The sequence below is a fragment of the Trichosurus vulpecula genome, chromosome 2 (assembly GCF_011100635.1).
Source record: "Trichosurus vulpecula isolate mTriVul1 chromosome 2, mTriVul1.pri, whole genome shotgun sequence".
Classification (NCBI taxonomy): domain Eukaryota; kingdom Metazoa; phylum Chordata; class Mammalia; order Diprotodontia; family Phalangeridae; genus Trichosurus; species Trichosurus vulpecula.
Genome location: NC_050574.1, coordinates 222,992,113 through 223,004,397, shown reverse-complemented (window position 1 = coordinate 223,004,397; position 12,285 = coordinate 222,992,113). Strand labels below are relative to the sequence as shown.

Here is a 12,285-nt window from a genome sequence, read left to right as displayed (position 1 = left end):
AGACATTCTGCTAGTCCATTAAAACACTAATTAATGAGGACTGCTTTTTAGGAACTTTCAAATGGCTTTCTAGGAAGCTCTCTTAACTTTAAATACCCTTCCATCTCACTGCAATTACAACCAAGTCCTTTAACACTTCTGCTCACACGGAACACATTCCAGAGTTTAGGTTCAAGTTATCCAGGCAGTAATAAAAATAACCAGCATTTATATAGTGGTCGGAAGTTTGCAAAGGGCTTTTCAAATGTTATCTCATTTTATCCTTACTTACAACAACCACAGAAAGTAGGTGCTATTATTATCATCCACATTTACACATTAGTATATTTTTTGAGGCAGACAGAGGTTAAGTGACTTGCCCAAGGTCATATAGCTAGTAAATTCCTGAGGCTTCCATTGGAACTCAGATCTTTCTGACTCCAGGTCCTGTGCTCTAACCACTGTACCATCTAGCTGCCTTAAAAACATAAAACACAATGATTTAGGTCATTGGAACTTACCCTTTGATTTACAAACTACTGTGGAGAACAATAATACCAATAGCCTCCACTTATAAAACAATTTATGGTTTGTGAGTTGCTTCACAGACTTATCTTATTTGTTCCGCGGCAAGCCAGTGAAGCTTGCGCTGTCATTGTTCTCATTTTATTCACGATGAAGACGAGGCTCAGAACAATTAAATAACTTGTCCAGGGCAAACCAACTAGTAAATAAATATCTTCAGTGGTATTTGAGCCTAGGTCTTCCTGATTCCAATTCATTAAATAATAAAATATAATTTAAAAATATTATGGAGACAAAGAGCAGTCTAGAAAGGGTTCACGTGTCTAAAATGCAAATCATTAATCATTCCTCTTCTTCCCTATCGCATGGGGTTGGCGAGAGAGGCAGGATTTGGATTCCCTTTGTATTTCAGTGGAAATTATCAGACCTAGAATAGCCCTTAGGGCACTGGATTTGTAACAGTTAGAGGACCTACGTTCAAGTTCTGCTGTCACTTAATTACTCATGTAAACTTAAATAAATTGTTTCCCTTTTCTGGGGCTCAGTTTCCCAAAATGAAGAGTGATGACGATCCCTTCCAGCTCTAAATCTTATGCTTTTCTGATTCCCCCGCCCCCCCTTTAGATTCTAGCTCCTTAGGCTGCAACTCCTGTAAACTTATGAAGGTTTGGATTTGGAGGCAAGGTACCTGGGTTCAAATCCCCACTTTGCTACTTACTGCTGGATTGATCTTGGACACCTCACTTAACTTCGCTGGGCCCATTTCCTTATCTGTGAAATGAGGAAACATCTAGATGATCTTCAACGTCCCTTCCATTTGTACTATTCTGAGATTGTTCATAGGCATGAACAGCATGGCGGAAGGATAACAAGGGGTAGCTCTCAACCTAAAATAAGCAGACCTGAATTCAAATGAGGACTCAGAGACACTAGCCGTGGCACTCTGGGGAAGTCGCTTAACCTCTCTGGGACTCAGTTTCTCATCTGTAAAATGAAAGGATTGAATTCGAGAGGCTCTAAGGTTGCTCCCAGCTCTAAATCTATGATGCTATAATCAGGGAGCCAGAGGCGTGACACGCTCAGATTGAGCAAGGCTTTGGCAGGTATTTCTTCCTCCCTGGTTCATTCCACAGGGCTCAGGCACACGCAGCCTTACTTTCTCTCCTCTCCTGGCACTAGAGGTAATGAGCTTTGCCGTCCCTTTCTCCCTGTCCAGCTCAGGACATTTCCCACCCCTCTTTTCCCTTCCCCCCCATCTCTCACCAGCCCCCCGGCCCCCTCCGCCCGCCTCCCTAGCCCCGGGCCAGGGCCATCCTCAGCAGCAGGGCACAGTCGCCCTCAGTTCTGGGCCAGTTCCCTGCTCACCTCTGAGTGAGGGCACCTTCGACCAGCCAGCCACTCACTCAAGGGCTGGGCGGGAAAGTGAGTTCTAGCGGTCGGGTTCTCTGTAATGTAAGAGCCGATGTAAGCCAATGTAAGAGACGACTAAAGGTAAAAACACCCCGGCTCGGTTTTCCAAGCCAGCGCATCCCCTACCGTCCTCCCCTTGAAGCGCTCTTACCGAGGGTGGGAATCTGCTAGGCGTCTGTCTGCGGATCAGCAGGAATGCAAAGCCCTTCCCAGCTTATCCAGAGAACCCGAGCTTCTAAAGCCCCTGGAGCCAAGGAGGCGGGTCCGGGAGGGGCAATTAGGGTGGGAGCCACACATCAGTGGAGTCGGGTTGGACCTACCTCTGAAGAAGCACAAGTATAGACCCTGAAGCAGAGAGACTGTAGACACTTAATTAGCAGGTGCTTTTATAAAAGATCTAGATGGGAGGAGAGGAAGCAGGTGGAAAAGTATTTTTTTTTTAAAATCCTGAATTGAACAAATACCAGATGAACGAGCATTTCCATATACTAATGTGACAGGAGGGAAATTGTGTACATGTTATAAATGGTATAACCGAAGAGGATTGTACATGAAACTGCAGATTTCTGCAAGGTACAAGCTTGCTTTTTCTTCAAACATATACTAAATTCGGCTTATAACTTTCAAAGCTATCCCACTTGTCTGTGATTCCCTCCGGTCTTTTTTTTTTTCTGTACTCATCTGTGCATTTAAAGAAAAAAGTGGCTTCAATGATTTTTCCCTCGCTATGTTATCTTAGCCCCCTGTTCCTCTTACCCACCAGTCCCATTGGATCAAACAAAAAAAAAAAACAAAACCCACATTATCTTTTTTTTTTTTTGGTAACTATGATATATTGTTGGCTCCTACAGAGTTTCAGCCCACCAAAATCCCGTGTCTTTTTCACATTAATTGCTTTCTAGGCGGCTGTGTAGAGCAGTGGGTAGAAAGTGGTCCTAGAGTCAGAATAGAGATTAATTCAAATTAGGCCTCAGATATCTACTAGCTATGCGGCTCTGGACGAATTCCTTAGTTTGCTTGAGTTTCCTTAACTATAGAATGGGGATAATAATAGTACCTACCTCCCAGGGTTGTTGTAAGGATTAAATAAGATAATATGTGTAAAGTGTCTACCACAGTTCCTGGCACATAGTAGGTGCTTAATAAATGCTTATTTCCTTGCTTCCTAGCCATGTATTCTCTGTCATGTATTTCATTGTAGTAATTTTTGGATTCAAGTGTATAACTTGACATTTATCTCTATTAAATTTAATTTTACTCAATATCTTCTATCATTTAAGTTTATGAAGACCTTTTTGGATATTGATTCTGTCATTCTACATGCTATCTATCCCTCCCCGCTTTGTGTTATCTACAGATGTGATGAGCATGCCATCTATGACTTCATCTAAATCACTAATTAAGATCTTAAACAGGATCAAGATAGCTGAACCTTATAGCACTATATTAGAAATGTCCTTCTAGGTTGACATTGATCCACTAAGCAACATTCTATGGATCCAGGTATTCTAAATCTATTTTCCCATATTGTTGGGGAAAAAAGTTGTGATTTTTTTTACTGCATCATCATTTCCCAATACTCCCTTACCCACCACAAACCCTTTTCTTGAAAGATAAACAGCTAAGTAAAACAAATTGATGCATTAACCATGTGTGAAAGCATACGAAACATTTTGCATTTATGGTCCACTTCCTCTTTATTAAGAAGAGAAAATTTTTTTCCTTATCATTCTTCTGGAAACAAGTAGTCATTATATTACTCTGAATTTTGGTGCCTTGTAGTGTTATCTTCTCTCACTTTGTCATAGTCATTGTGATATTGTTCTTTTGGTACTGATTTCTTTTCTCTACATCAGTCCATTCATAAAAGTATTCCCAAGTTTCTCTGAATTCCTTATCCTTTTCATTTCATAAGGCACAATAATATTGTTATGTTCATATGATACAATCCATGGGTAATTACTTTGTTTCTACTTTTTTGTTGCTACAAAAAGTGCTGCTTTGAATATTTTGATATACCTTTTCTTTGACCTTGGTGTGTATTTCCAGTGCTGAGATTGCCAGGTTAAAGGGTATGAACAATTACATGAGTTTTCTTTCATTATTCCAAATTGTTACAGAATGGTAGTACTAACTCACAGTTCTACCAACAGTGTATTAGCAGGCCTGTCTTCCTACAGCCCTTCCAACACCAATTGTTTCCATCTTTTATCATTGCTGCCAATTTTCTGAGTATAAGGTGAAACTTATTTTTTGATCTGTACCTTTATTATTATTAATTTGGAGCACTAAAATTAATTTTAAAAGTTTTAATTTTATTTTTGCCTTTTGTTTTCACATCTTATTCATTTCTTCTTAACTTGCTCCCACAAGGAACTCTTCCTTATAACAAAGAAAAACATTTAAGCAAAACTACATGATATAGTGATTATAACTGGTAGAGTATTCTGTATTCCACATCTGTGGTACCCAATCCCTCTACTGAAAGGACAGAATTATGTTTCACCATCAATTCTTTGGGACCAAAATTATTCATTACATTTAATTAGATAGATTGGTAAGGCATTTATTAAGTGCTTATTATGTTCTAGGCACTGTGCTAAGTGTTGGGGATACAGATACAAGCAAGCAAGACAGTCCCTGTATCTGGCCAACTATTTATGTGTTGTCTTCTCCCATTAGAATATATGCTTCCTTTGTATAGCTAACTTTTAGCTCAGTGCCTGGTATATAATTAGTGCTTAGTAAATGCTTTATCTGCCTATCTGTCTGTCTGTCTATCTATCTATCTATCTATCTATCTATCTACTTGTCTGTCTGTCTGTCTTTCTATCCATGTAGCTACCATCCTTCCATTTTGGGCCAGCAAATTTGACGTTGATACAAAAATACTCTGGAGCAGCTAGGCGGTGCAGTGGTTAGAGGGCTGGGTCTGGAGCCTGGAATATGAATTCAAATCCAGCCTCAGATGTTACTAGCTGTGTTACCCTGAGCAGGACACTTAATTTCTATTTGCTTCAGTTTCCTAATCTGGAAAATGGGGATAATGATGGCACCCACCTCCCAGGGCTATTGTGAGGATCAAATGAGATAATATTTGTAAAGTGCTTTGCGAAGTATCTGGAACATAGTAAGCAGGATATAAATGTTAGTTATTATTATTATTATTAAAACAGATTAAGAAATTAAAGGGATAATGAACATATGAGAAAGCATTAATCACAAAGAAGGGGCAGCTAGGTGGATAGAGCACTTGCAATCAGGAAGACTAATTTTCATGAGTTCAAATCCAGCCTCAGACACTTACTAGCTGTATGACCCTGGACAAGTCACTTAACCTTGTTTGCCTCAGTTTTCTCATCTGTAAAATGAGCTGGAGAAGGAAATGGCAAATCGCTCCAGTAGCCTTGCCAAGAAAACCCCAAATGGGGTCATGATGAGTTGAACATGACTGAAAATAATTGAACAACAACAACATATCACAAAGAACCATCATGGCTTCATAATAATAACCAACATTTATAGCACTTTAAAGTTTGGAGAACATTTTACGTACATTACCTCAACAATGCTGTAAGGTAAGCACTCTAGGTAATTTTATTCTCCTTTTTACAGATAGAGAAAGTGAACCTCAGAGAAGTTAATTGACTCATCCATGGTCAAATAACTAGGAAGTATAAGAAGTAGGATTTGAACCTAACTCTTCTTAACTCCAAGTCTAGTTCTCTAGCTACTAAGTCATGCCACCTCTCAAGAATAGGTCATGTCATACTAACCTGTTTCCTTTTGTGATAGAGTTACTATGCTGGCATAACAGGAAAACGCTGTAGATGTAGTTTAGTAAGATTTTAAAATAGCATTTGACAAAGGCCACTATGTTATTCCTGCGGAAAAGTTGGAGCTAGATGATAGCACAATTAGGCAGCTCTAGAACTCTTAGGATGGTCAACCTTTCAAAGCAGTTGTTAATTAATTACTTGATGTCAGCTTGGAAAGAGCTCTCTAGTGGAATGCCCCAGGGATCTGTTCTTGACTTGTTCTGGTTAATATTTTTATCAGTGACATGATAAAGGCATAGCTGACATGATTATTAAATTTATAGATGACACAAAGCTGGAAGGCACAGTTAACACACGAAATGATGGAATTGGGATTTAAAAAGAATATTCCGTTAAAACTAATAAAATGGAATTTAGAAGCACTAAGTATAATACTTTAAACTTGGATTAAAAATATCAGCTTCAGAAGAATAAGATGTGTGAGATGTCACTTGAGAGGCAATAGTTTATCTGGAAAGGATCTAGGGGTCTTTGTGGGACTGAGAGCTCCAAATGAATTAAGTGGGGTATGGAGGCAAGGAAAGTGAGTGCAGTATTAGGTTTCAGTCAGCCAATAAGCATTGTCAGAGAGTCAGGGGGATGTCTACCCAAGCATATGAAGACTTTACCTGGCAGAATGGGTGGATGAGAACAATTTATTCTAATGGCCATGAAGGAGGCTGAAGCAAAAGCTGTGTAGTGCTTAGAGCTTGGTCAAACATCAAAGACACTGACTGCATCATGGGCCACTGCCAGTTGTCCTTACTTTTGTCTTGCTACTGGACTTCCATTTGATTACTGGAAGAGAGAGTGAGGCTGATGACTTTGGGCAACTCTGCCTCACTTAAATCTGATTGATTCAAGAGTCAAGACATCACCCTGTGATATCAATGGTTCTCTTTGAAGATGAAGGATGAATGACAAACAAATGTGTCAGGCACTGTGCTAAGTGCTGAGACTACAAAGATAGGTGAAAGGCAGTCTCAGCTCTTGAGGAGCTTACAGTGTAAAGGAAGAGAAAACTTGTAAACAACTATGTACACATAAAATATATATAAGATAAGTTAGAAATAATCAGCAAAAGGAAGGCACTAGCATCAAGGATTCTTGTAGAAGGTAGAATTTTAGTTGGGACTTGAAGGCAGCCAGAGAAGCCAGGAGGTAGAGATGAGGAGGAAGAGTATTCCAGGCATGACAGGAGGACAGCCAGGGAAAATGCTTGTAGTCTGGAGACGGAGTATCTTGTTCATGGAACAGTAAGGAGGCCTGTCACTGGATCACAGACTACATGGGTTGAGAAGATGTAAGAAGATTGGAAAGGTAGGAAAGGGCCAGATTACCAAGAGCTTTGAATGCCAAACAGACGATTTTATATATGATCCTGGAGATGGTAGGGAGTCACTGAGGTTTATCAAACAGAGGAGTGACATGGTTAGCTACGCTTTAGGAAGATTAATTTGACTTAATGGACTACATTGAGAGGTACTGACTAAGGAGGTGATAGTCCTGCTCTGGTCTCTCTTGTTCTGACCACAACAGGAATATTGTGTTCAATTATGAATGTCTCATTCTAGGAAAGTTATTGATAAGCTAGGGCATGTCCAGAGGAGGACAACCAGGGTGGTGGAGTCTAGAGTTCATGTAATATGAAAATTAGATGAAGAAAGTGGCAGTGTTTAGCCTGAAGAAGAGAAGATTTAGAGGGAGACGTGATAGCGGTTTCCAAGTCCTTGAAGGGTTGTCATGTAGTGGAGGGATTAGATGTGCCCTGCTAGACCACAGAAGGTAGAACTAATAGTGGGTGAAAGTTGTAAATGGGCAACTTTAGGTTAATGTAAGGACAAGCTTCTTAACAATTGGAACTATCAAAAGTGGAATGTTATGCTTTAGGAGGGAGTGGACTCCCTCTGATTTGAGGTCTTCTGATGAAGGCAGAATGGCCACTTATTAGGCATATTAGAGAGAATATTCCCTTCATGTATAAGTTGGACTAGGTAGTCTCCAATGGTCTGTCTAACTCTGGGATTCCAAAAAGAACATTAAAACTTATTTAGTTTAGGGTTTTTTTGGTAGAACAAATACTTAAATAATCCTTTGCCTTCCCTCCTCAACCTCTCCCTGGGCCCCAGTTTCTGGGATTCCAGAACTCCTTGAAGGCTCCAGGTGGGAGGAAGATCACCAGGGCTACCTTTTTTCCTTGTCTTTGCCCTGGCCAGGGCAAATCCATCCCAGCTGGTTGAATACTCATGTAGTTTGGATGAGAGGGAGGCAGGGATGGGGGGGAGCTGGTGTCACCAACACTCTCCCTTCTGCTAAGATGGAGTACCCCCAGGACTTAACCCTCTGCCCTGAATCTGTATCTTGCAGGCCCAGGCCCTGTCTTTTGAATTACTGACATAGGCTAAGGACCTCTAGGCCTTACCATTTAGCCCGATGAACTCTTAAGGACTTCTGGGCTTTTCTATCCGACCTGAAGTTGAACTTTCTTTTATGTAGCGTCTTCCCCATTAGAATGTGAACTATTCAAAAGCAGGGATTATCTTGCTTTTTTCCTATTTGTATTCCTGGTGCTCAGCACAGTGTTTGGTGCATAGCAATAACTTGATGAATACTTTTTCATTCATTCAACATAAGTGCAATTCTACTTCTTAAATTATTGTCATTGTACCTAAAATGACTTGAGTTTTTAAAGCTAATATAGGAGCACTGCTGTTTATGACAGATTTTGTTGAGTTCTTGTACAGATTTCTAGAAAATGAGCAACAATTTTCAGGACAAAATTGGTATCTGTACACGTGCATTTTGAATCTGGCCAAATGTATTAAGCGGGTAGTATGCCCAAAGGAGTGTTCCTCTAACTTACACTTCAGTTGTGGTTTAGATTTGTTGGGGGTAGTGTTGATGACTACTCTCACAGATTTTCGAGTATAATCTGTAGGACCAAATTTTTCTAAAACTAATTTGTGAGCTCCTGCCATCATGTTTCCCCTCAACAGAAAGAGAGTTGACACAATTAGCTCTTGGTAAAGAGATTTCCTCAAATGGTATAGTAATAAGAGTAGCTGCAAAACAATCCCCTGCTAGTCTTGGTATATACTGTCCCAGAAATAAACACGGTATCCATGGAAAGAGTGGGCATCAACCTAGAATATGGTGGTAGTGAGGTACACGTGTGGCCGAGGCAATCATAACTCCAGTACTACAGGGCTTTGAGGTCTTTTGACTTCTGGTGATCCCCTTCAGTTGCTCCCCAGTAGACATGGCATCTGTTCTGGGAAGGTTGCATTACTGCTGAACTGGGCTCACTCCTCACAGAGCATGTCATTTCTGCTTGGTATGTTGCTCTGCTGGGCTCCCAAGGTCTGCTCCTCTCCACAGCTAGATCTTTGATTGCTATGTCTACCTCTTTCTTGAATCTATAGCCAACTCTCCTTTTGTTTTGCTAGAGATTCTGTTTTTTGAAGCTACTTTCAGCCTCAAGTGACTGCCTGCCTCTTTGTATCTATGTCCATTTGGAGTGTGTGTTTTTATTTCTTCAGCCCTGGCCCAAATTCTCTTGAACTGACTCTCTAACTGCTGGATGGGGTGTCTACTCCTGGGCAAACAGCTCCATTGCTAGATGCCATGATTAATAAAGAACGTGGAGAGAAAATTCTGTCCTCTCTTACAGGATATAAAGACCTATATTTTCTCCTAGCTGATGATTCTCTTCAACTCACCCAATCAATTTTTCCATGGCTTAACCAGATGTCTTCAGGAATGTCACCAATTTGTGCGATCATCTAATGGGCAGCCTGAATTTACTTCCATCTGAGAAAGGTGTTTGCACTTTCGGAACGTATCACCAGGGCTTTATCACCCTTATCACATCAACACTTCATCATCTGTGACCATCCCCTATGAGTACTTTAACTAAGTTGGAGGGAGGGAGAATCAAATCTCTCTTTCTTACAAGTCTAATTATTTTGTCACTAATCTGTAAGAAGTCAAATGTGCTATTTTATAAATAGATGTCAGGATAGCTGTCAACTAAAATTCAAGCAATGTTATAAATGACTTTTCTTAGCTGAGAAGTGACATTTCATGTAGTACTATAAGTCTTGCAAAGCACTTTACATTGGTTATCTTAGCTAAGTGGCATGGTTGGTAGAATGTTGGATCTGAGTTAGGAAGTTAGGAAGACCAGAGTTCAAATCTAGCCTCAGACACTTACTGGTTCTGTGACTCTGAGCAAGTCATTTGATATCTCTTTGCCTCAGTTTCCTTGTTAATAATAACAGCACCTACCTCCCAAGATTGTGAGAATAAGATGAGATAATATTTATAAAATACTTTTCAAACCTTAAAAGTTCTATAGAAATGCTAGTGATTATTATCTTGCTTGAACCTCATAAAGACTCTGTTAGCAGATACTGCAGTTATCATCCCTATTTTGCAGAAAAGGAGACTGAGGCTAAGTTCTTTGCACATGGTCACACAAACCTACCTAGATGCAGGGAAAAGATAAATTCTTACATTAGGAATTCATCTTTAAATATACTGTCAGTCTTTCACTAACAATATACATTTTCAGCCTGATGTGAAGATAGTAATCTTTATGACATGACCTTTTCTTACCCAGGAGGAAATTCTTGACTCCATGTTGTTTTCTTTTAGTTATGAATGGATATCATCTTTAGGACAGATCATGGCTCATGTGTACCGATGCTTTGGAAGATGTCTTTAACTTAGCAGTTTTATAGCTGAGTGCTTATGACATGTGACAGTCTTCTCCCCAGAATTCTAGGTATGTGACAAGTTTAATGCAATACTTACTGTGCATTTCTAGACTTGTAGTTATAAAAATGTCTACATAATTTGCAGTTATGATGGGGTTTCAGAGAACAGAAGCACTTCTCTTAAATGATTATCTTTTGGATTTCTTATTAACTTTTTAATAATAACTGTAATATTCAAAGACCAATTTCCCTAGATCAGTTTTATAACATCAGTTCTAAGCATCAGTTTGTAAGCATCAGTTTTATAACATATACAATGGATTTCAAAGATCTTAATACAGTTTTAAGCTATGAAAGCTTAGACTAAGACTTTTGGAATATTCTGTGTAATACTCTTTAAAATATAGTGATATTTCCTAGAGTGATATGCTGTCTAGACTGTTAATTGATCATGAATTTGATAGATATGCCACTTGGATACTTAAATCACAGATGGAAATGGAATGGACTGGTCAAATAATAGTTGTTCCAACTGCTTTTTTGTCTAATGGAGAATGGCCATGTTACCTTCTAAATGGGTAAGGATACAACAGTGAATATGGAGACCTTATAGATTCTAAATGTGTCTCTCTGCCAGTTAATTCATTGGAGGGAAAAAAACCATAGGAAGAATGTACATCTTCTAAGATATTGAAATAGATGTTGGGAGAAAGGTTAGGGCAAGAGGTAAATATTTTGTAGTCACCCACTTAAAGATGAAAGTCCAAGGGGTCAACTGGTGAGGAGTATGTTTTATTGGATGGCTTTATTCATCAGCCAGAAAAGGGGAAGAGGCATGGTAGAATAAAATACCTATGTTATAATAATAGATTTTTATGTTTTAGAAAGGAGAAAGGAATAAGAGAAAGAAAAATCTGTGTGAAAGGTTTGGACCATTTGGGTTGGCCATATTTAAAATTTTTATTGGATATTTTTGCTTTTCCACATGTTTCAACTTTAGTATTCCCTTTTAGAATGTTTTGGTAGGATAAATAAAACCTATGACAGAAGCAATATTAAACCTCAATAAAAGCTTTATTTTTTTAAATCTGAAAGCAAGAAGTGTTTATGACTCCTTGAACGAAGAAGATGGAATAAAAGACCACATTTAGCAGATTAAAATAATAAATGACATTGACTATTAAAAATAGTGATACTGAATTCATCGCCAACCACAACCACCATCATCCTTATCATCCAAGACTAATCTCATTTCTTTTCTTAACAGGATTGATATACTGAGAAAATTTTATCAACGTAACATACCTAGGTTTCAGCAAAGGATTTGACAGTCCCTCATACTCTCCCTAGAGATAACATGGAGACGTGTGATAGACTCTAGGACGATCAGGCATAAGTGGAATTGGTTAAATGGCTGGACCCAAAGAGTTGTCATTAAGGAGTTGATGTCATTCTTGGGAGAGGTCTCCAGTGAAGTTGGCCCAGGGATCTATGCTTGGCCCTGTGCTATTTAACATTTTTATCAGTGGCTGGGATGAAGGCATAGCTGAAATAGTTATCAAATTTGCAAATGAAACAAAGTGAGAAGGAACATTTTGGATGATAGAATCAGAATCTAGAAAGATTTCAATCATCTAGAATGATGGGCTGAATTTAAAAAGGTAAAATTTAATAAAAATGAATATAAATCCTATACTTGAGTTAAAAAATAAAATTCTTTAGTTCAAAACTTGGAAGGTGTGGCTAGAAAATAGTTAAGGTGATAAAGATCTGGGAGTTTTAGGATATTTTCCAAAGCTCAATAAGTCAGTAGTGCAACATAGCAGTAAAAACAC

The 12,285-nt window shown here is 39.0% G+C and overlaps 1 protein-coding gene across 1 annotated transcript in view; it reads right to left on the bottom strand.

Moving 5' to 3' along the window:
- Window positions 1-8,713, bottom strand: part of LOC118836918 (collagen alpha-1(XXVIII) chain-like) — a 38,196-nt gene extending 29,483 nt beyond the window's left edge. The window contains exon 1 of the mRNA XM_036744019.1: window positions 8,596-8,713. Within this exon, the coding sequence (XP_036599914.1) occupies window positions 8,596-8,713 (118 nt within the window). The remainder of the gene's footprint in view (window positions 1-8,595) is intronic.
- Window positions 8,714-12,285: the final 3,572 nt, after the last annotated feature.